Genomic DNA, 25607 nt, shown 5'->3' on the forward strand with positions numbered 1-25607 from the left:
CCCTGGACCAATATTTAAGCTCTTATGGGGTGTGATGGTAACTGAAACATCCCCCAACTTGTCACAAGCGAGTAATGCCTGTGACCGCGCAAAGGATGCTGTTTTTATTAAGACCGACCCAGTCAAGCCCTCAACCTCCTCAAACTTGTCCTCTAAATGCTCTACAAAAAACTGAGGCTTCATGGACATGGAAGATCAACTCTTGTACATACGAGGCACCGGGGCGAGTAAACTTCATTGCCATCCTTAGCCTGGTGTTCCTCCCATGGGGTGGAAACGGAGGGGAATGATTTGGCGTCATATTTTTTAGCAATGAAGCTAGACTTTGCCCACTTAAGAGACTGCTGGCAGTGGACCACCAGTAAGAGATGACGTACTACACTTCATGGCGTGTCATCCATCCTGAAGCCACTCATTCCAACCAGGGGTGCTCCCCACAGGCGCCACCTAGCCTCAGCAAGGGCCACCTGGCAGGATGGCCATTGCCAGGAGTCCCGATGCCCTAGGGAGATGGGCATCTACCCCATGGCATATGTGGGAAGTTAACAGCGCAGGCATCAGCAGAGTGATCCCAGTTTTGTCAGAGGGCCACAACCAACAGGGTACATGGTGGCCCCACCACAACCGACTGGCTACCGTGCTGGATATGAGGTGCTAAGAAGTCCATGGTTATTGTCTGTGCAAGTGGCTCTACATAGTGCATGGTGGAAAATGCACCCAGGAAGGTGTCCTTGCCCAAGAGATGGACAATAAGTGGGACAACGAGAAAGTGGGCTAAAGATCTCAATGCATGATGGACACGATGCACCCTTCCCCAAATGGCTTGCTCTTCGGGAAAATTTAGAAAGATAGAGGTCAAACCGATAGGGGACCGTCACATAAAGGCCGAAAGATGTGAGACTCCTTTTAGTCGCCTCTTATGTCAGGCAGGAATACCTCGGGCCTATTCTAACCCCCGGACCCGCAGTGGGGGCCAGCACATGGTAAATTTTCTGGGATGTCAAACAAGTCTCAGAATACATTAACAGATAGTTATCAAAAACTAGTGCTCGGCACTAAATTTACAACTCACTATCAATCAGCTTTATTCCACCACAGAGGCAGTCAGATGCTACAACCTCACCATCTCACTGTCCATATCTCCCACAATTATCCTTTTGGCTTTGCAACATGATGAACTTTACCCTAATACTGCCTAATGGCTAGTGCCAATTGGCTATGCCCATCACAGTTTTTTCTAAGACATCCCATATACAGTGTGTCGCATTTATCTTGACCACCCTAAATAACTGACTGTCCAGATGCAAATTACAAAATGTTTCAAGAAAATGTTCTTTAGCCGTCATGGGGACATCAATAAGCATGACTGCCTTCGTTGTAGCTTTGTTTTTTACTAAGATATGAACAGCGATATGACTTTTTTAAATGGCACCCTGCATTTTTTATTCATTAATTCATTTCCTCTCCTAAAGACATATATAAAAATGTATCACAGTGTACCATTCACTGAAATAAAAAGTTATTAATTACATAACACAACACTGACATTGATGCTCCCAGTGCTTAGGGCAGGTACTTGGGGTAATGGAACACATCCACGTGCAGACGTTGACAGAGGACAAAAGTGAAAGTAAGTAGAATGCACACCCGTCATTCCATCACCCATCATCAGTTGAAGAGTTGTGTGAGTAGAATATACACCAATGAAGGGAAGGTAGAAATGCTACTCATCTATGGGGAATGTAAGTTAGCAGAACAGTAATTGCAATACTGTTTTCTTATGTACGGGTACATTTAGTACAGTTGTTTAGTCCTTTTAAATACTGTTGTGTAGAGTAGGTATACAGTAAAGGCTGTCCTTCCTACAAATTGCATCAACATAACGTTTCTTTTATTGTTGTTGTTGAAGGTAGGCGAAATGCTACGCAGGCAGCAGAACTGTACAGAGAGCGATATCCTGACAAGAACCCACCTTCCCAACAGATGTTTTCTCATCTTGTTGCGATGCTTCAGGAAACGGAAAGTTTCAACCCACAACACAAACGTCGTAGTACTCACACAGACGAAGCTGCGGCAGCTTCGTCTGTGTGAGTTCTCGCTTCTGTTGCTATGAATCCACATGTGAGCACATGATGTCTTGAACACGAGATTGGCATTCCTAAAACCAAAGTACATTGTAAGAACTACTTCTCCAAAGTTCTTTTTACTGATAAATGTTCCTTCTCAAAGGACAGGTAAATACAAGGAATATGCATTATTGGTCCAGCGACAACCCACGACGGCTCAGACAGGTGGAACATCAGCGTTAATGGAGAGGTAACGTCTAGTGTGGGATGCTTGGTACTACAATTATTGGCCCTTATTTCATCAATGCTAGTCTAAACGGAACAGTTTATGCCAATTTCTTCAGATGAATTCTTATCCTCTTCTGGATGAGTGCCGCTAAGAACCAGAATTCTTATGTGGTATCAACATGATGGATGTCCAGCACAGAATGCCTTGCATGCACACTGTGTTCTGGACCGAAGGTATCCAGCCAGATGGATTGGTCGAGGAGGAACAGTTACTTGGCCTGCTAGGTCTCCTGATTCCTCTGAAATTTTTCCTTTGGGGATGCATTAAAGACGTTGTCCATCACAATATTCCACAACTCCAGAGGACATGCAGGAATGTCTCGTGCTTGCTTGTAATTCTCTTCAGCAGGCAACACTGGAAGCAATAAATAATTCTTTCATTCAACGAGTGCACCACTGTGTTGGTGTCCAGGGTCACCACTTTGAGCACCTTTGAATGTTCTACTCGTGGGCAATGGTACAGGAGAGTCAAAGTCAATTTTGTGTTATGTAATTAATAACGTGTTTCAGTGAACGGTACACTGTGATACATATTTGAATAGGTCTTTAGGAGAGGAAATGAATTACCGAATAAAGAATATAGGGTGCCATTTAAAAAAGTCATATCGCTATTCATATCTTTGCAAAAAACAAAGCTACAACGAAGCCAATCATGGCTGATTGATGTCCCCCTGACGGCTAAAGAACATTTGCTTGAAACATTTCGTAATTTGCATCTGGACAAACAGTTACTTAGGGTGGTCAAGATAAATGAGACACCCTGTATACTATAATTGCTTAAATTTGGGTGTGAGTATGTTTGTAACTGTTTCACACTATAACGGCTGGACAGATTTGGAAGAAATTTGAAATGGCATTAGCTTATACACTGAATTCACACATAGGCAACTTTTAAAAGCGTGTAGTACAAGATATTTACTGAATTGAATATAACACAAAATGTGGAACAATAATTTATCTTAGAAAAATCTGTTTACTCTTTGACTTTTGAACTGTATCATTTTTGTAAAATGCTGTTACTGTTTAATACATTCTTAATATGATTCAACACAACAAATACAATGCTTATAATATCATTAAAGTGTTTAAGGGGAGCCGGAACGATGAAAATGACAAAATTAACGTTTTTTGATTTTATTCATTATAAAATTATTTGGAGTTTTCTGAATAAAACAAATCAATTTTCACCCTTCTAAGTGTGCTTTTTATCGCTGCAAAGTTGACACGGCGCGTAAACAGTTGTAGCGACTTGGTGTGTCACCTCTGACGCACCGCTCGCTGGCCGCAAGCAGGGTATCTTTGCGGAATCAGACAGTATTTTGTTTTCCAATGTTGTACGGCTTTATCTCTGTGACAAGTGACTGTTCATATCGGTAAACATAAACGCTATACCGTGTGTGTTGACTTGTGGCATTTGCTTTGTGTTGTCTACCTGTTCAATTTTGCGCATTTGACGAATTTTGCTCGTATCTGTTTTATGTATTTGGTTTGTGGATATCAATATGCCCTGTTTCAGCAATTGAGTGTTTAAGAAAAGGCACAATGAGTGGAAGAAGAAATATTTTGTTGTTTTGAAGGGAGATGCTGCTCAGACTGCTTCACCAACTACTCCAAATGAATGTGACAGAGCTTCTTCCAGCAAGAAACTTTGTGACAGCAAAGAAAAATTTGAAAACTATGAAAGTGACAGTAATGATGTGTACGAAATAATTAACATTTCCTTGCTCTCTAATATTTTGAAACATAACGTATTATGCCAAGTTTGCAAAGAAAGAGGACTGGAATTAAAAATAACTTCACACATTGGTTTGGCATGTAAAATGTTATTGAAGTGTAGCAAATGTGTTGCAGAAGTTTCGTTTTCTAATTCTAACAGTATTCCTCGTAGTGGTAATAGTGGAAAGAAGGTGTATGAAACAAATGTTAGGCTAGTGTATGGCGTGCGTTGCATTGGCAAGGGCAGTGCTGCAGGGACAATGTCATGTGGAATTATGAACTTGCCAAAACCACCATCCAAGTTTGGATTTTATAATGAATAAGGCAAACCTACATTTCTAGCATTTGTAGACTTGGAGAAAGCGTTTGACAATGTTGACTGGAATACTCTCTTTCAAATTCTAAAGATGGCAGGGGTAAAATACAGGGAGCGAAAGGCTATTTACAATTTGTACAGAAACCAGATGGCAGTTATAAGAGTCGAGGGACATGAAAGGGAAGCAGTGGTTGGGAAGGGAGTGAGACAGGGTTGTAGACTTTCCCCGGTGTTATTTAATCTGTATATTGAGCAAGCAGTGAAGGAAACAAAAGAAAAGTTCGGAGTAGGTATTAAAATCCATGGAGAAGCAATAAAAAATTGAGGTTTGCCGATGACATTGTAATTCTGTCAGAGACAGCAAAGGTCTTGGAAGAGCAGTTGAACGGAATGGATAGTGTCTTGAAAGGAGGATATACGATGAACATCAACAAAAGCAAAACGAGGATAATGGAATGTAGTCGAATTCAGTCAGGTGATGCTGAGAGAATTAGATTAGGAAATGAGACACTTAAAGTAGTAAAGGAGTTTTGCTATTTGGGGAGCAAAATAACTGATGATGGTCGAAGTAGAGAGGATATAAAATGTAGACTGGCAATGGCAAGGAAAGCGTTTCTGAAGAAGAGAAATTTGTTAACATCAAATATAGATTTAAGTGTCAGGAAGTCATTTCTGAAAGTATTTGTATGGAGTGTAGCCATGTATGAAAGTGAAACATGGACGATAAATAGTTTGGACAAGAAGAGAATAGAAGCTTTCGGAATGTGGTGCTACAGAAGAATTCTGAAGATTAGACGGGTAGGTCACATAACTAATGAGGAGGTATTGAATAGGATTGGGGAGAAGAGAAGTTTGTGGCACAACTTGACTAGAAGAAGGGATCGGTTGGTAGGACACAACAATGATTTGGTGGGATCTTCTGTGAAGATATTGCTCGAGCAACAATTAAGAAGCTGTGACAGGTAATGGGAACTGTGGAGATTTAATTGTTGCTTTAGATGGATCATGGCAACGTAGAGGTCATAAATCTCTAAATGGAGCTGTGACAGCTACCAGTGGAGACAGTTGCAAAGTAATTGATGTTGCTATTCTCTCAGAACACTGTAGATGTAAGGCCAATAGCAAGGACGAACATAGTGAAAGTTGTGAAGCCAAATTTTCACGGCACAAGTGGAGCGATGGAAGTAGAGGGAGTGAAAGCAATTTTTTCCAGATCACAGGAGTGGTATAATGTACGATACACTAACTATCTAGGAGATGGTGATTCTACGGGATATAAAGCTGTAAAGGAACTCAAACCTTATGGCAATGAAATTCACATTAAAAAACAGGAGTGCATTAGACATGTGCGGAAGCACATGGGGGCTCGCATGCGCAAACTAAAGCAAACACTAGGATCCTGGAAGCTTAGTGATGGTAAGACCCTTGGAGGAAGAGGAAGATTGACAGATGAAGCAACTGATAGATAGCAGATGTATTGTGGGTGTGCGATTAGGCAAAATACAAGAAGCATTGAGCATATGAGGAGAGCAGTATGGGCATTATTTTTTCATATGGGATCAACAAGTGAGCACCCACAACATACACTGGGCCCCACAGGCGATGACTCATGGTGTAAGTACCAATCAGGAAAGGAATATGCCCATAAAACATTTTGCCAAATGCTGTAATTGATGTAACTAAGCCCATATTCAGAGATTTATCACAGCCAAGTTTATTGGAAAAATGTTTACACGGGAAAACACAAAATCCAAATGAAAGTGTAAATAATTTAATTTAGATTTGGATTCCCAAAAGAGTGTTTGTACAGATAAAAACATTGCATTTTGTAGTGTATGATGCAGTGACTACATACAATGAAGGAAACATTATCAAATGTGATGTGCTGAAACGTTTAGGTTTCCAACCAGGACACAACACCATTTCCACAAGGCGCCTAATTGATGAAGAAAGACTAAGAGGTGCAGGAAGAAGAGACAAAAGCCTACAACATGCAGCAAAAGGGAAGAAAAGACTAGTGAAAAGGAAACTAACACTGGAAAAAGAAGAGGATACTGATAATCCATCATATGGGTCAGGAATGTATTAAAAAACTTTGGAAGCCACTTCCAGTAACTTTAAAACTTTCATCTTTGAGGAACATTTTCTCAAAAACTGCTAACAGTATATCAATGAAATTTATAACAATTTTGTTTAGTTTTTCGCTTCATTTTTATAACAAATTGTAAAAAAATATTGTATAATTCAAGAGTTATAGAAGAAAAAGTGCAAAATTTTAGAGAAAAAAATAAATATCTGTTTAAAAAAATTGTAAAACAAAAACCAATAAATATTCCTTAACATGGCATTATAACTTCATAGAGAAATATTCACTGAACATGTAGTCCAAATTTCAGAGGATTATGTTTAATGGTTTTAGAAAAGAATGTTCCTTCTATTTGCTAAAATTAACATGGAGGAGATGGATTGTTCCGGCTCCCCTTAATCCATACTTCCATACAAGCCTGTGCCATTTTAGCTGCTGAGCATAAGACATATCATATAGGTTCTGAAACATTTGAAGACTCAAAATGATGGTGCCATTTAAATGCTGTACAACAAACATATGTAGAATGTGATAGGGTGCTAGTGACGCTGGATTTGATTACAATATGTGAGAGTGTCCACTGGTAATAGACACATGTGATGGCAGATGATGACATTGCACATATAAATATTATAAAATTTGTGCTGCACCGAACTAGAAATTGCTCATTTTCTTTCTTCATCAAGTTAGTATGTTTGATGCTCCTTCAAGCTGAGGCAGCTGGACAGATTTGTATGAGCTTTGGAATGGAGATAGCCTATATCCTGAATTAACCCACAGAATACCTTTTATTCGGGGAGGAGGGGGGGGGGGGGTGTAATGCCCATCCATGAAAGTTAATGAATTTAATAAGTTTAGCAAAGAGATTAGCTTTTAACTGTTTTGACAAATGAAATAAGTACATACATAAATCTTGGACACTAGAAATACTCCTGTAGGATAAAGGCATCACTAAATTCTGTAACAATGTAATGTATGCACATGAAAATATTTCACAGCACATAAAATGTTTGGGAAGTGTATTGCACTGCAATTTTAATGGGATTCTTAAACATTGACTTGGCTTTTCTGTTTGGGTTTGAATGATTTGTAATTTCCTTGTAGATTTCGTTTGCTTCTAGCATCTCAATGGTTCAGAAGAATTAATGTCGAGTACCTGGATTGTGGAAGTATATTGGATTGAGATATTATTGTGATCATTGGACATTGACTTAGTTTTTCTCTTTAATGATTCACAATTTCTTTGGTGGTTTGCCTTGTTTCCAATATATTGAAACTTTGCTTTTCAGACACAGACGTGGTTCTTCTTATTAGATTTGAGTGATTCATATTTTCTCTGGTGATTTTGTTGGCTTTGAAGATGCCAACAATTTGTTTCTCTATTAGGTTCATTGTTTCTTTTCTTCGTTTAATTGGCATTGGTTTTGAATTGCAAATAGTGTCATTCATTTGGATGTATTGTTGTTAGTGTAGGTTGTTTAGGTTGGATATCTTACAACATCAGTTCCTCATTTTAGGTATTACTGTTTAAATTTCTAATGACCGGCAAACGCATAACGAATCTTTCACAAAGCTCACAACAAGCTTGAACTATGAAAATAGCCAGACAGCAACAAGTGTCAGTTCATGCTGAACAGTGGAGAATTGAGCAGGAGGAGCGTCAGCCAAATGCATGAGCAGCTTAATGCTTGACACAGACCGACACTTGACATCATCAAAATGCTGATCGCACTGCATCTCAGCTTGCAGCTGAGACGGCAGTGCAGTCATGTGCACGACAACAATGTACAACAGAATGCGTGGCCACTCAGTGTGCTTCTACATCTACGTCTACACCTACATACCTACCCTGCAAGCCACCTACAGTGCATGGCAGAGGGTACCCTGTACCACAACTACTCGTTTCCTTTCCTGTTCCACTTGCAGGTACAGTGAGAGAAAACCGATGGTCTATATGTCTCTGTAAGAGCTGTAATTCGTTGTATTTTATCTTAATGGTCCCTTTGCGAAATGTATGTTGGCAGCAGTAGAATTGTTCTGCAATCAGCTTCCAATTCCGGTTCTCTAAATTTTCTCAGTAGTTTTCTTTGAAATGAATGTCTTCTTCCCTATAGCAATTTCCACTTGAGCTCCCGAGCATATCTGTAACACTTTCATGCTGACTGAAACTACCAGTAACAAATCTAGCAGCTTGCCTCTGAACTGCTTCGATGTCTCCTTTCAGTCTGACCTGGTGCGAATCACAAACATTGGAGCAGTACTCAAGAATAGGCTGCATTAGTGCAGTATATGTGGTTTTCTTTACAGATGAACTAAGCTTTCCAAAAATTCTTCCAATAAACCAAAGTTGACCATTCCCCTTTCTTAACACGGTCATTCCATTTCATATCACTTTCCAACGCTATATCCAAATATTTAAATGACGTGACTGTGTAAAGCAGGACACTACTAATGCTGTATCTGAACATTATGGGTTTGTTTTTCCTACTAATCCACATCAACTTACATTTTCTACATTAAGAGCTAGCTGCCTCATTCACACACCAACTAGAAATTTTGTCTAGGTAATCTTGTATCAATCTATAGTCACTTATCTTTGACACCTTCCTGTACAACACAGCATGATCAGCGAACAACCTCAAAATTGCTGTCCACCCTGTCTGCCAGATCATTACTGTATACAGAAAATATCAACAGTCCTATCCCACTTCCCTGGGGCACTCCTGATGTTACCCCCATCTTGGATGAACACTCACTGTTGAGGACAACATACTGGTTTCTATTATTTATGCAGTCTTCGAGCCAGTCACATATCTGGGTGCCTATTCTGTATGCACATGCCTTCGTTAACAGTCTGCAGGGGAACACTTTTTGGAAATCTAGAAATGTGTAATCTGGCTGTTGCCCTCCGTTCACAGTATATCATGTGAGAAAAGAACAAGCTGGGCTTCCAATGAGCGATGCTTTCTAAAGCCATGCAGATGCGTGGACATGAGCTTCTTGGTCTCTAGTAAATTTTTTATATTCGAACTCAGAATTTGGTCTAGAATTCTGCAGCAAATTGATGCTAAGAATATTAGTCTGTAATTTTCTGGGTCAGTTCTTTTACCCTTCTTATATACAAGAGTAACATGTGCTCTTTTCCAGTCACTTGTCACTTTGGGCTGGTCAAGAGATTCACGATACATGTAAAATAAGTAAGGGTCCAAAGACACAGAGTAATCTTTGTAAAACTGAATTGGGACTCCATCCGGACCTGTTGACTTATTTGTTTTCAACTCTTTCAGTTGTTCCTCTACACCAAGGATGCTTATTACTATGTCATCCATATGGGACACTGTACAATGGCCAAACGATGGTACATTTGTACAATTCTCCTGTGTGAACGATTTCTTAAATGTGGATTTTAAAACTTCAGCCTTCTTTTTGCTATATTCTATTGCCAAACCAGACTGGTTAACAAGTGACTGGATGGACGCCTTAGACCTGCTTAGCGATTTTACACAGGATGTAATCTTTTTCTGTCGTCACTTGCACATCCTCTTCTGAGACAGCCAAAGATGCAACTTCTTGGCATCAGGAGAACGCAGACTGCATGGCCTCTGTGTGTGCCTCCAAAAAAGTAAGAGGCTCATGCGTGCCTGACTCGCTGTTGCTCAACACTAAGCTGAATATCAGCAAATATTTGCAATGAACACTGGGGACCTTTTTTTTTTTTTAATGTGCTTTCGACTTTGATCCAACTTTAAATTACACTATAACCACAGACTCATCAAAATTTGCCATTTGAACAAAGCATGCAAATTTTGCAGGGCACTGAAATGGAAGGAGCAAATGGTGGGAATGTGTTGCTCTGAGGGCAAGACAGCCCACATTAGAAGAGAAACACTATCCATTAAAGGAATTATTTTCTAGAGAGACTGATGAGGCACAGCAGTTCCTAAACTATATAATTCATGTTTTCACACTCCCCCTTTGGTGCACACAGAATTCTCTCCATGACTGGGTTTTCACCTCACCGATCTTTAAGGTGCACGGGAAAGTACACAATAAAATAGGGTTCCTTTTATCTTCATCCACAGGTGAAGCTCAATTTTTTGCAAGTCTACTTTATTGGAGACGACGCAGTGGAGACTCACAGACTCTACTGAAAATTCACAATCAAAATGTGTTGGTGCAAGAGTTCAAAACAAGGACAAGAGCTGCAAGACGGCTATCGACACAGATTGTGTGCTGAGCGGACAGCACATGCGCCACCCCACTACAAAGCGCCGGCTGTGGCAGAGGTCACGGCTGTGGTCTTGGTGACACACCGCTGACCTCGCCAGGCTCGCTGACAAATACCACTACTACGATGCTCTACCATGTTGCATTTATGTTTTGAAGTGGGTAAGAAGGATATCACTTCAGCATCCCTCAAATGAATCTGACAACTGGGTGACCAAACCTGAACAAAACTGACATGCATGGATTTCTACACATTTCACCTGATGGTCTGCAAACATGAATACAATTTGTTGCTGTGGTGTTGGGTTTATCTGTACCAAATTTTGGTAGACAAATGCAGAGGAGGAGAGGGAATGTCGAAGGGAAATAGCAGGTGCAGAGAATTATGCCCACCTGCAAGATGCCATTGTGAAGGCCAAGACCGCGAATCCTAATGACTTAGGTCAGATGGTCATCCTCCAGTTGTCATTTATGAAAAGGTCGAGGTACCTTCACAAATATATCCAGGACACTTTCTGCTATGCTGGGAACTATGGTTGGCTGGACTTATACATCACCTTCATGTACAACACAACCTGGTCCGAGATCAGAGAACAAATGATGAATGGGCATAAACTGACAGACTGCTGTAATATCTTCACAACGCAACTTTTTAATGTTAAAGTGCAAGAGCTGGTGGCTCTCCTCATAAAAGGGCATGTTTTTGGTACGGCACAATGCTTCAAGTATTCCACTGAGTGGCAGAAATGTGGCTTGCCACACGTGCACTTATTGCTGTGGTTGAAACAGAAATTGCAGCTGAACCAAACCGATAGGTGATATCAGCAAGTTGCCTGATCCCAATATGGACAAATAGCTATATGACATGGTCACTAAGATCCTACTCCTCAGTCCTTGCAGAATGTAAAACCCTACATCCCCAAGGATGAAAGACTGGAAATGCATCAAAAAGTATCCTTGGGCAAAAAGAGGTCAAAACAAACAAGAGCAGATATCTACTGTAGAGACGCAGAGCAGTAGAGGGCAGGGGACGTACAGCCACAAAGCGAGAGGTACCACGTCAAGACGTCATAGTGCACAACATCTGGGTGGTTCCATACTCACTGCTCTTTTCCAAAAATTTTAATGCCCAAATTAATGTGGAGTTTTCTATCTCAGTCCCAGCAACTAAATACATTTGCAAGTACATAAGCAGGTGATATTTACTGTGCAATGGCAGAGCTACACTAATACTGTCCCAAAAGACAAAGTGCAGATGTTTAGAGTAGGTTGATATGCGAGCAGCAATGAAGCAACACTACGGATATTGGGCCTGCTGATTTGTGAGCAGCACAGAATACTGTCACATCTTTCAGTGCAGGTGCCAACAGCAAGTGCCTGTAGTTCACGGATGCCAACTTGTGCAATCGAGCAACGATATGGCCTGCTACCACCCACACCACATTTTTCCATCTGTGCCAAACAGACAAGTTTTCTGTATGCAGAACTGCCGAAATATTGTACATGGCATACATCACTGAAAGAATGGAAGTGTCGTGTGCAAGGCACCCTGGTGAAGGTTGGCAATGTGTGAAGGGGTTAGATGCCCAAGGCAGAATTTACACCGTGCATGTAACATCTACATCTACATCCATACTCCGCAAGCCACCTGACGGTGTGTGGCGGAGGGTACCTTGAGTACCTCTATCGGTTCTTCCTTCTATTCCAGTCTCGTATTGTTCGTGGAAAGAAGGATTGTCGGTATGCTTCTGTGTGGGCTCTAATCTCTCTGATTTTATCCTCATGGTCTCTTCGCGAGATATAACACACTGAGTATCAATGAGTACAGCTGCAACTGACCTGTGCCTGGGGCACCATCAGTTTTCAGGTTCTCAAAACAGTCTGTGGCCATGAAAACGCCATGTTCCAAGCATGTAACGCAATGCGGCTTTTGAAAGGTAACTGCCTGCTGGCCTACGATGTAGAACACTGTATTCTGACAGTCACTGACCAAGTTGGGAGAACGCTTCCCTGTCATGTAGAGCAACTGCAGACTCTTGAACCCCATAACACTTTGGAACAAACACAAAACCGCATATCAGAAGAGATCATACACAAGTGCCAATAGACCGCACAGGCCAGCGACTAAATATATTTCAACTTAGGGCTGACACTTATTGAGGACAAAGTTTTCTCCATGGTGGGAAAACGGATGTCTGATTTCAGCATGCATGCCTCATGAATGGGGGATCTGTGCACAGATTTGATCAGGGAGATCAGTTATGACACTACAGCCTTGGGAGCTGCACATTTTTAATAAAATAAAATTCTGAGTGAGTTGGAGAATGGAGTATGGGTCTTTATTTCTTGGATGCACCTGGGGATAATGGCAAGACATTCACGTTGAATTTGCTACTGATACATCTGCAGAAGAGCAGGAGTGTTGTACCCCCTGAGATGGCTGCAACCTCGTTCAGTAGAGGAAGAATGATCGCTTGATGTTCAAGCTTCTACTGAACCTCACAAGTGAGGAAATGCCAATTTGCGACATAAGCTGCTGCAGCACTGCAAATTGATTGTCTGGGGTGAATGGTTGATGCTACACAAGCGTGTGATCAAGACACCAGATTGAAGCTTGCAAGACATCCGCGGTAACCGAATGTCGATGGGTAGGATGGTTGTCTTGCTCACGGACTGCTTCCAACAGATGCTGCCAGTCGTTGAGCGAAGAACTGCGGCAGACGAGATCATCATATGCTTCAATTCTTTGCCAGTATGGGAAAATGTAGGAAGAATGCACCTCACAACTAATATGAGAGCCCGTCTATACCGAGAGTCTCGACACTTTGCTTAATACCTCTTGGAGATCAGTGAGGTCCACTTGTCAATGGATGCAGAAGGCTTAATAAATTTTGAAAGCCAATTCTACAGTGTTGAAAGCTTGGGAGATAATCTAATTAACGAGGTTTTTCCGAGCTTTAAGCAAAACTTGTGCAACGAGTAGTGGTTACGTGAAAGAGCAATACCGGCGCCAAAGAATGAATCGATGAGAAATATGAATAAAAATATTATTAGTGCAAAGTACCTGGTGAGGTGACCACCTACATGACAATTGATACAGTGATGACAAGGAAAAATGCTAGTACATATCCTGAAGAGTTTATAAACTCATCAGAGCTGTTGTGGTGCCATCCTACAAGTTGGAGCTGACGGTGGATTGGCTGTCATACTGATGCATAACCTAGATGCACCAAGATTGTGTAATGGCCCCATTATACACATTCTGGAGCTGAGAAGGCATACTGTGCAGTCCACCATCACCGGCGAAGTCAAAGGAGAGGTGGTATTGATACCATGAATTCCTATCATCCCAACAAACTTGCTTTTCCAGTTCAAACAACATCTCCAGTCGCCTTTGAATGTGGTCTTTAGATCACTAAAAATAAGAGTCAAAGACAAACGTTAAAACTGGTCGGTATTCATATAGGCACACCATGCTGTTCGCATGGGCAGCTCTACGATGACTGCTTGCACGTATCGAGAGCCAGAAATCTCCACATATACACAGAGAACAATAAGACTCGGAACGTTGTTTACAGAGATTTATTACAGTAGTTTTCTGTCTCTCGGGACACACCAACAAAACTATTATCTTTTCTGTGGTAGGTGTATTGCGAACAGTATTGAAATCATTTACTCCCTTTCCTGGTACATTTTCTAATTCACTAATGGTCACAGAAAAAGTTTTTCCCTTAAGTAAACGAGTGAGTGAGATGTGAATGACATGCACTCTGTCAGCTTCTTCCCTCGTCTGAAAAATTTGGTGATATCCTCATTCTTCCTGTAATCTCCATCATTTTTATAACATTCCTCTTTGTGCCATCCAGATTTCACCAGTTCAGTGTCTTCAAACAGACCACTTTAGCTAATACTGACACATCTTATAGACTAGCTTCCAGCTATAGCTACTACTCATCCTTTTTAAGTCCCTTGTTATGCTTTACACAAATAGATGAACACAAATTACTGATAATCTGTTATACTCTTATCTCTGCTTGCAAATGAATTTGCCACATAATTAATAAAAAGATCATTATTTGTATAGCCACTATTCCAGTTACATAGGTGGGTGATTACATGAGAGACTGAATCAGAGATATTTTATTTTACTTTTAATTTATGCTACAATTTTCTGAATCTACAAAAGTTAAATTTTACTGAGCTGAAAAATTTATTACACTTACAAAATTACTTGAAGAAATATAGATGAACGAAGTCTGCTCATTTGTAAATGAGGTTTGAGGACAATCAGTTTGCTTTTTATGTTGGCAGCTATTTCAAGTTAGGCTGCAGCCACTTTTCTTTCAGTTGTTACATTTCAAGAGCAGAATATTATCTTCTGGACATATTCCACATGTTTTAGATATATAGCTATTTTACAAAAATAAGCAGGTGTTTATGGTAATACGTAGAACAAAAAGCATTAAAAAGTATACTCTCCAACTCAGCAGTAACAGCAATTCTGTTTACATTAGGTTATGCATGAGAAAAACCAATAAAAATACTCAATGACCCACAGAGCAGTGCTTAATTTGTAAATAACCATTGGCTATGGGGTCATTCCACATCAAATCACCCAATAAAAAATAAATTTTACACCCACCTCCTTAGATTTTCATGAAATTTGGCTCAAATGGTTCTAATACTATCCTGACAACACCTGCAAAATTTTTTTGCTGTATCTCTTATAGTTTTTCTTTTATAAATTTTTAAGTTTTTATGTTTTGCGTTTTCCGAACCTTCCGAAATGGTAAATTTAATTTGTATTCAAAACTTTAAAATTGCTTATCTTAAAAACTCTTCTAGATAACATCATGAATTTTTGCAGCAAGTTTATTTATTATTCATATTTGAAGATAAAAATGATACTATTAAAATATATTAATATTTTCCATGAAAAAAAATATATATGTATTTTTTTCTTTTCTTTTTTTAACGGATGTTTTGTTTTATAATAATTGCAATATCTAGAGTCTCAGACCTGATAGAATGCTCAAATTTGTTTTAATTTACTCTTAAACATATAGGCTACTTGATAAAACAAAAATAATGATGGCTTTTTAACATGTTTATTAATTATAGTAGATTACATCAGGTACATAGATAGTGTACTTATGACACTTATGTGTAACCCAACTGATTGCTTGAAACATTGAATTTTTTGAGTAATTTTGTCTTTTCAATGAACATTAATGCTGATTCAACTTGTTTTTCCACTTCATCCAAGAGCTTTCAGTTCTTTTGATACAGTCTTTATTGAAGTAATACATTCTTCCAGTGCCGCTTGATTGAGGTGCGTCTACTACACAGACTATGTGCTCCAAAGGCACTATGCAAGAATCTTCTCTTTCAGGCCAATAAAATGATGCAGCTGGTCCTGAAGGATGTAGAAATAGAATTTCTGCATCTTCTTCATCATTGAATATCGTTTTTACCAGTCCAAAGTACCAGTTACCATCATAATTTACAGCCACATAGCTATTTATGGATGGTTCAACACAAACCCAATCAGAAGATGAATGGAAAGAAAAGAGTAAGGAGGGTTTTACACTATCTGCAGTCCTTCTAATTTCAAGGTTTTTTTATTGGAAGTGGTTTGAAGTTATGAAAACTTGTTGTTCCAGGAATGGTTCGGGTTGCTGAAAAACGGTTTTCTAGTTTTAACCGTAGCAAATCAGCTTCTTTTTTGTCAATAAAGTGAAAATTAACACACATCGATTACTGTCATTATTTGTTCTTTGTCTGAAAGCTGTAGACTAGCTTTCCTTAAAATTCTTTTAATAGTTCCTCCTAGGGCATCACAAATTGACTTCCCATGACTTGTTGCAAAAAAAGTGTGTTGGGCCTTCAAATTAAAGTCTCTCAAGTGTTCAGTCAAATTTTTAAAACTGTTTCTATTTTTGTACTGCCCAGCACAACCACCTGTAAAGTAGTGAACTGAGTCAATGTCAGTATGATGTGATGACAGCCACTTTGTAATTTCTTTTTGTACAAAGTTAACAAAACCAGTATCACGTTCTTGGTCATCACTAATAAAACATTGGTTGGAAACAAAAACATTGTTTTCCTCATTTCTTAGAAAAACTCCAACTGGGTGTAGAGTACAGCCACCTCTATTCCAGTGGTAACTTTGGATCTCATTTTGTATAACAAAGGAATAATTTTCACTGAAACCCATCACAATAATTGCTGTTTTGGGTGGTGGGTCTTCTTTCAATCTTTTAAAGGCTGCTGATTGGGATTTTGCTATAAACGAGTGCGGGGTGAGCTTTTCCAGTGACCTAACCAATAAAGAAATGTAGTCTTCAACACTGATAGACTGTTTGATCAATTCTGCCCTGTCTGTGTTAACCCACTGACTGATTACAATTTCTTCTTCTAAATCATAATCTTCACTTAGTTTTTCAGGTAAGTACTCAGTTTGTGCAGTATTTGCAGTACAGCTGTCGCAATGATGTAGCATGCAGTTTTGGTTTTCCGTGTTGCACACAAGCATCTTAATTAGGTCTTTATAAGATTCTTCAATTTTCACAGCATCCAGTAATAGTTTAACATTCTGGTGGATACTGCATACACATGCAGTGTGTGTGCCTGCAGCACCAGCAAGGATACACCATTTAGGTCTCAAGAAACAAAATTTTGAAAATCCTACTTCTACCTCGGGATTCTCCCATTAGAAAGAATAACAGAGTTCTCTCAAGTTACACAAAATGAGTCTTTTTTGCATGTACACATTTTTTTGAACACTTACTTTGTCTTTTGTTCCAGGTAGCACTCTGGAACTTTCATCCTTTTCATAAAAATCTGTTGCAAGTCTTACTGTATTTTCAGAAAGAGTTTTACCTTTTTTTGGACCAGGAGTTTCCAAAATACCCTTTTCAGATTTTAGCTTTCTAGCTTGTCGCACCATGTACTCACTTACATTAAATTCTTTCATCACTTTATTTTGACTCCGAGAATCTGGAGCCAAGGTCAGAATCTGGATTTTTCTAGACCTCCCAACAGATGAAATCTTCTTTCACAAGAGAAATCATTACATCAAAATCCTTTGCTTTCTCAACCACACTTGTATCTTCTTCGACATCATCAGAACTTGGTGCATCATATTTTAATGCTTTTGAAACTGCCTTTTTTGCAGTCTTTTTAATACTGCTGACCTTCCTTTTAAAATAAGACCCTTTACTTTGTTCTGACAAGCCATGAAGCTCTATCGGTGTTAAACCTAAATTATCAAGAGCAATGTTTGTTTGTACGAGGGATTCATTTCTGGATTCCTGTGATTCTAATTCAACCATGACTTCATCTGTTTCACTTTCATTGACTTCAACTCTTAATTTTTCCTCACAAAAGTTACGGCATGTTGAGCAAAACTTTTGTCCAGGTTTTATGCTAATATTTTTTGTCAATAACTGTTTAGAAAGATCCAAGCCTACACTTCTCAATGATTTTTTGATGGGCTTTTTGTGTTTTTTTAGTGGGTCTACACATGTTGTTTGATACTTTTCAAAAACATTTAAAAAGTAGTAGCTGTGTGGATCAAATCTTTTTCTTCCTCGCTCAATTCAGATACCGGCTGTAACTTTTTTGAAGGTGTGTAGGTTGTTTGGAAACAGTCAGATTTTTTAAATAACCCTATGCTACAGGTTTGAATATCTGACATACTGATTTCACTTTTGGTCTGATTACTGTTCTGGTTACTTTTATAGGATATTGGAAAAGAATCTCTGTAAACTAAGTAACAGTACTTACTGAAAGTTCGAATAAACTTAATAAAATACTATCCAAGCACTATTTAACACTGTAATAATTTTTTACTTCAAAACACAGGAGTGACAAAACAAAATCCAAGCGTACATTGTTACTTGAAGAAGACAAAAACTTATTTTCGGTGTCTAAGTCACTTGGTGCTTTTTATTTTTAAAATATAATTAATATTATTTTAAAAATTAGATAACTATTAAACAGGTTAAAAAGCCAACATAATTTTTCTTTTATCTAATAGCCTATACAATTAAGAGTATTTTAAAACAAATTTGAGCTTTCTATCAGGTCTGAACCTCTAGATATTGCAGTTTTTGTAAAACTGAACATCCGTTAGCTAAAAAAAAAAAAAACTTGTAAATTTTTATTCATTTGAAAGGTTTTAATATATCTTTATGGTAATTTTTTTTAACATTTAGATATAATACACAAACTTATTCCAAAATTTCATACTGATATCTTGAGTATTCTTTAATATACAAATTTTTTTAGTTGTGAGGACACGTTTAAGTTAAGATTTCCGACTGCTGAAACAACGCCAAATCTAAACACTTTAAAAATTTATATAAAAAAAAAAAACTATCAGAGAAAGAGCAAAAAAATTTTACAAGTGCTTTCAGGACAATAAAAGAAGTAATTGTACCAAGTTTCATCAAAATCTGACATGGTTGGTGTCAAGGCCTGGGTGACTTGACATGGAATGACCCTATGTAGAAATGTTAAAAGTACGCCCACCTGGACAGCCGAGGGCATTAAAGGGCTTGCTTCCAGGACACAGGAATGTGTGTTGGCAGTAGATCAAATCCACTTCGTGGATTAACGATGGAGGCTAGTGGGCCAGCCACAACGGACATGGTCTTTAGGCATTTTTCCAGGATCAATGGAAGCGTCCGGTTCCACCCGTCAGCTTTGACCCGTGATGTAAGGCTGTTGCGGTACGTGACGTCACGATGACGCGGAGTTTACTTTGTGAGAGTGGCGTGTTTGTAGATGTCGTTTTGATGTGATCGGTGGTGCTTTCTGGTGGTGTGTTTGTGTTGTGTGACATTCTTGGTTTAGTTTGAGTGTTTATAGGTGGCGTATTGTTGCGGTCAGTGGTTCTTTCTGGTGGTGTGTTTATGGGTAGCGTGTTATGTGGCCTATGGGGTTCATTTGCACCGTAGCATTGCACGTGTGTGGTATCGGTGGTTAACTGTGCTTTTAGCAGAATATTTTTCAGTGAGTTAACGATTTTGGTTTTGTTATGTCGACGTTATTGTAGTTTTTTTTCTGTTCGTTGTGTGTGAATTTTGATGAATTGCTTTATTTATGTCTTTGGTAGGTATAGATATGACTGATAAGGTCAACAGTTTTTGGTTGTCACCAATGATGGGGGACAGTGCGTTGTCTAACAAAATTCCTTCAGCTATTCGGCCTGTTGGCTGAAGTCGTGAAGTGTTCAGTGTGTCATGAAGAAATGAGGTTTACTAAAGTTCCGGTGTCTCAGACAAGGGACGGCTGTATGTGAAGATGTCGTACGGATAACTTATGTCGCTCCATTAGGCGAGGTTCCTGGTTCGAGAAGTCTAGATTGGGCATACAAGAAATTGTGTTAATGACGTATCATTTTTGAGGTCAAGGGAAGTGTTCGATTAGAATTTTGATTTTCTAGGTGTTTTTTTTTTTTTTTTTTTTTTTTTTTTTTTTTTTTTTTTTTTTTTTTTTTTTTTTTTTGTGGGATTAAGTGTGGTGGTGAAAGTTTTGAGATTTATAGTGCGGTATCAGTTGTTTCTGTTGGCCTATACAGGTCAAGGGAAGTGATCGATTCCAGTGGATTTTGTGTGTAGTGAAATTTGAGAAGGTTGTGATGTCTTGTTATTTTACTGTTTTTTGTTGTTTGGTGTAGTGGTGTAAGTTTATATTTAGTTTGGCCCCACCCAAAATTCCCCAGTTCCCCCGCTTGTCCCGTTAGTTTCATTATATTTTTGGAGGAATATCTATTTGGTGGTTTTTCGATCTATTTTCGTGTTTGTTGTCATGTTTACGTGATGATGTCATAGGAGCGATATGGGAGTCGTCGTGAATGGCTGTTTCCGCCATATTCGTGACGTCATTTGTCAAAGTAGAGGGGTGGAATCGGACACTTCCGTTGATGGTAAACTAAGGTGAATACTAGTCTGATTCCCATGTCTTGCCTCAGATACATGATTCTCAAATACCTTGAGAAATGATGTCACATTTGACAGAATATGGACAGAGTAGGAGGAGGAGGCTGGCAGTAGTTTTAAAATGATTTTGGGAATGGCAATAGCACTGTAATAATAGTCTATATATGTATACAATTAGTTCTCTGTGAAACTGGAGAGACAGCATACCAGTACCAACCCAACACTGGTTGGATACAGAACACTAGAAAGGAAGATAATGTTAAAAAGTAAGTCTGTCCCAACAGTGACAATTTTTGGACTGTTACTAAGCCTAAACCATTTAACAGTTCTGGTCATTTTCAAGTTACATTGGTTAGTATAACAAGTACCTTGCTGGTTTACACTTATACTTATTTATCATTTATTAAAAGATTGGGATAACATCAGCAGAGTGTATGAGAAAACTTTGAGAAAAGTTGCAGAAAGATATCCGCACAAACAACACCCATTAAGCAAAAGGATGGGAGAGAAGAAGATGGGAAAACATGAAGAAAAAGTATCTTCCTCTGAAAAATATTTAACTGAACATCACAAGGACGAAGCTGAATGAAAAAGAAAGAGCAGACTTAAATTAAAATATGTACCGATTGAAGATGTGTTTGGGAAAACCTTCTTAAAAAGGTAGAAAAGCAGAAAATATAAAAAATATTTCAAGTTGTAAAGTTAAAAATGATAATCTGCTCATAATGTATAATTTTTTCACAAATGGTGAAAGCAGCAGTCAAACACCTAGTATAAAGGATGTCATGTTGGCTTAAGTCAAGATTAGGGCCTGCAGAAGTCACAGAAGTGTTCTATAATGGTCAGTTGGAAACATGCAGCCAATGCATTTCTAGTACTGAAAGAGAAACCTTTCTCCGGTCCTATTGACAAAAATATTTGATTTTTTTTTCTGTCGGGACTTGTGAGGTCTGTTCAGACAGTGATGTCACAAATTATGAGGTTAGGCTGACCTGTGACGGTCTGGATGTGAGACGGCGAAGCCATTGAACGTGGAAGCTCGAAACCCTGGTTGTAGTGAGAAAGTTATCTGTAGTTTAGCCCGAGGTTTCGGTTTGGTTGGAATGTGTTTGGTTATGAGCTGGTGAAGCCAACAGAAGTGAAAGGTAAAAATCCTAGTTGTGGCTGATCTGTAACTTAGCCTGAGGTATAAATTAGGTTGTACTATGACAGTTTTACTCCCAAAAATTCAATTAACAAGCTTCGTTGTCATATCTTTGCTCTTTCTGAATATTTGATGAATTACGTCATTGTGGTTAAACCAGTATCTGATAGCATAGGTTAAATTAAATTAATCATTCTGGTTGTCAATATATTTGACCCTTTCTTCCGAGTGTGTCACGATTTCGGTTGTGCTATATTAATATGAGAATGTGACAATATCCCTGACCTCAGCAGCCATGGACAACGGTCACATGTGTATGTTTTCTACTTTAGAGGAAGACCTTTTGGCCAAAAGTTTACACTTGTAGCAGTATTTTTGTTATGCCTGCCTGTGACTCAACATCTCCTCTATATGGTTAGCAGCAATCTATCTTTTTCGTAATAGTGTCATTATCCCATCTTGGATTTTTAATGATTAATATTGTGACATTTATTGATATTTCATTGTACAGAGCAGGGGTGTCCATCCTATGGCCCAAAGTAAGTATGAGTGTAGCCCAAGATGTGAACATCTATCACAAGCAAGGTGGGGGGCGGGTAGAATCCATTTCTTTTAAGTTACGATACAATGAATATTTTCCATTTGAAACTTTTGTAAGCTTATCCTATACATCCCCCCTCCCCTCTCTTCTTTTTAAATGAGTGCATAATTCCATAATTCACAGAGTTCTTTTAAATGTTGGTGGGCATACAGAGCTATGTCCTTTTGCTGTATCATCATTATCAAAGTTTCACGGGTTATTAAGAGCTCAGTTTGTAAACCTCTGATATTCAGCATTAAAGGGAAAGTAGGACAATTATTCATATGATCATATATCATCCTTTAATTTATTTCTTATTTATACTTGTTGATATGTTTGCTTGACAGTTTGAAAGTTGTCCCATCCATGGCCTATGCAGATAACTGGGAAACGACAATCATTACTGAGTTGTATAAATGAAGGCATATTAACAATAGGCCTAAGCATGTTCTTTATTTCTGTTAAAAAGAAAATGATCACAATATAAGTTTTGATTTGCTAAATTCTACAGGCAAAATTTTTTACTGTCAACAGCTAATTCTTTATTGTTTTCCACATTTCTTCCTAGAGTGAAGTAACTCAATTTCCAGTTATTAGTAAGCACTGAAGTAGAGCAAACACAACACTGGTTTCCTTTTACTGTCCACTACATGTGAATTAAAGCACAAAAGAAATTTAAAGTGGACATGATTTAAATAGTGATTGCCCACAGGTTGTCCCAAAACCTTCCCTTAACCAAATAGGCTAGAAGTTGGTTGTATCTGTACCCCTCTCCCCCCAAGCCCAGGAATATAAACAAAGACGGTTGCAGATGTGACGGCAGTTATTTTTAAGAACCCTCTTACTTATATGTGACTGAAGCAGTTAATGTGAGAAGTATTCTTTCTGCTGCCGGTTTCAACTGATATGGACAGCTATGCAATGACTACAACATGACTGGATTTTTAATACCTGATATTACATGATTACAAAGTTTAATGATACAGTCAAAACATAACACACTCACAACATATTCGTATTAGACCTAACAACGGAAACGGCACAACACACCTAGCATAAATCTGTCACATTTTGTACTGTGCTGGGAACTCTGGCTTTCACATGCAGTCGAAATTCAATACTCACTCTCCAGGATCAATTTTAGGTTGTTCTTTTCTCGGTCGCCCGGGTCGAACTTTTAATGGACTGGATGGTGTCTTCCCACCTTGGTTGTTGGACATAAAATGAGTGAAGATTTCGGTTTGTTTCAGTAAGTAATCAAAGCGCTTGCTCCGATCTGTAACCTTCGAAACACACAAATACACTTAATAGTAATTATACGTCTACATGGATGATATCAAAAACATCACAGTGCTTTAGATCACTCACAACTTTCACTTCATAATCTTCTGGTTTCTCCCTCGATGACATCGTGTCGGCTGACGATGCATTCTACAGAAACATAACCAAAGTCATAAGCTGTCAGTCTATAAACATGTTATTTCATACTCCAAAACAAAAATAAAAACATAAATAGTAAGGTAATGAACACCAAAACGTATTCCAGACAAAGAACGTCTCGAGTTTTTCTTAAATTATAGGATACACCATAACGCACCGAGTTTTCACCAGTGTCCACTCCCTCCATAGCGTCTTCTGGTTTCGACATATTTACAAGTTTTCTATAAACACTAAACGTACACTTCGCACACCGGGTATAATTGTATACTAAGACAGCGCACTATACACATATAATGGCGGGCACAATTTACAGGGCAACCAACATTACTTTCTACACTAGAACTCCATTTCCACGCAACAGTGGCTTAGACGCAGGTTAGATGGTTACCTTCCTGAAATACCAAAGTTCCTACTATAAAGAGCGAAACGATTTTCACTTTATTGTGATTCCCGCGGGAGGGGCGGGATACCTGTGATCTCGGGATAGTTACAGGTCACTGCGGCTAGGAAATTATGGAATGATCTTTGTTACATCTTATATAAAATTCAATAATTTGTTATTATTTATTGGATTTTTATTCTACAATTTAGTCATTTCAAAATAGCGGGTTACAACGTAACTGAGCAATAGGCCTTCAATTTTTCTTGCATTAAGTCCCGCCTCGGACAGATTCTGGCTTAATGCCTGTACTCACGTAACGATCTGCCTGCGCAAATAGTTGCGCAAATGTCTGTGCATATTCACACGACACAAATTCCAATCCATTGCTCGCCTGCCATCTGTCGGTGTAGAAGAGGAATTTCAGTGGCAAGCGACTACACTCTCGTACGGTAACCTCAAGTTTTATTCCATTTATTCAGAAATGAAGAAAATTCTATACTAGTCTATGTTCGCAGCTTGTGTTGCGAAAAACAAAAGGCCAGAAACAAATATACATATCGCAACACCCTACATAGTGTCTGATTAAGCAAAGGCGGTGTTCGCACATATATTTACTTAACGAAATGCAGGGCGACTTCGACGACTGGGGTCATTATTTGTGGTTGGATTTAGAAATTATATCCTGGCTCTCATAACTCATAGCGTAATACGGAAGAAACTTGTATGAGGAGAGCAATTTCTCCACATAAGTGACTGACAGTGATGTTAAGATTCCTGGCAGTAGGAACGACAAGAATCTAGAATTTGCCACTGCAATTTCGAATCAAGCATGAAGTGAAGTCATACCCAACAAAGATGAGCTATTTACGCTGACCTGAAGTATGATTTCATGAAGGTAATTCAAGTACTTACATCACTTTTGACGCGCTACAGATCAAACTTTTACAGTTTGAGACGCAATATATTCTTAGACGTTATATAGATGGGCAATGGGCTATAGTTCAGGTTGTTTCTAAGTTATCAATTTTCTGTCTGGAGTCTAACAGCAACTTTTGCACCAGAACATAAAGTTCCATTTTGTACTATAGACAGGGATTCATAACATATCTGGAGAGTTTTACTGTTAGTACTGTGACTGTGAATTCTACAGATCACCTCCAAATCACTCTTGTTATGCATAGATTCGTCACTTTGCTTAGCTCTTTGCGGTAAACAGTCCGCAACGAATTTTTGTTTTAAGTTTGTATCGTTTCCCTGTCTGTCATACGGTCAACCGACCGTAATTTCTCTGTTGAAGAATTATAAACATCTGCCAACTACCTGAACATTGATGTGCCATTTTAAAATTCACTCTGTAGATACAGACGAGGAACGCATGAGTAAAAAACAGCTGACTTGAACACGTTTTAGCGCAT

The 25607-nt window shown here is 38.8% G+C and overlaps 1 protein-coding gene across 1 annotated transcript in view; it reads right to left on the reverse strand.

Moving 5' to 3' along the window:
• LOC124607415 (chromatin-remodeling complex ATPase chain Iswi) overlaps positions 1–24205 on the reverse strand; it is a 124842-nt gene extending 100637 nt beyond the window's left edge. The window contains exons 1-3 of the mRNA XM_047139739.1: positions 23968–24205; positions 23739–23801; positions 23496–23653 (exon numbers count right to left, since the gene is read on the reverse strand). Of these exons, the coding sequence (XP_046995695.1) occupies positions 23496–23653; positions 23739–23801; positions 23968–24018 (272 nt within the window). The 5' untranslated portion in view covers positions 24019–24205. The remainder of the gene's footprint in view (positions 1–23495; positions 23654–23738; positions 23802–23967) is intronic.
• Positions 24206–25607: the final 1402 nt, after the last annotated feature.

This window comes from Schistocerca americana, chromosome 3 (assembly GCF_021461395.2).
Source record: "Schistocerca americana isolate TAMUIC-IGC-003095 chromosome 3, iqSchAmer2.1, whole genome shotgun sequence".
NCBI classification, from domain to species: domain Eukaryota; kingdom Metazoa; phylum Arthropoda; class Insecta; order Orthoptera; family Acrididae; genus Schistocerca; species Schistocerca americana.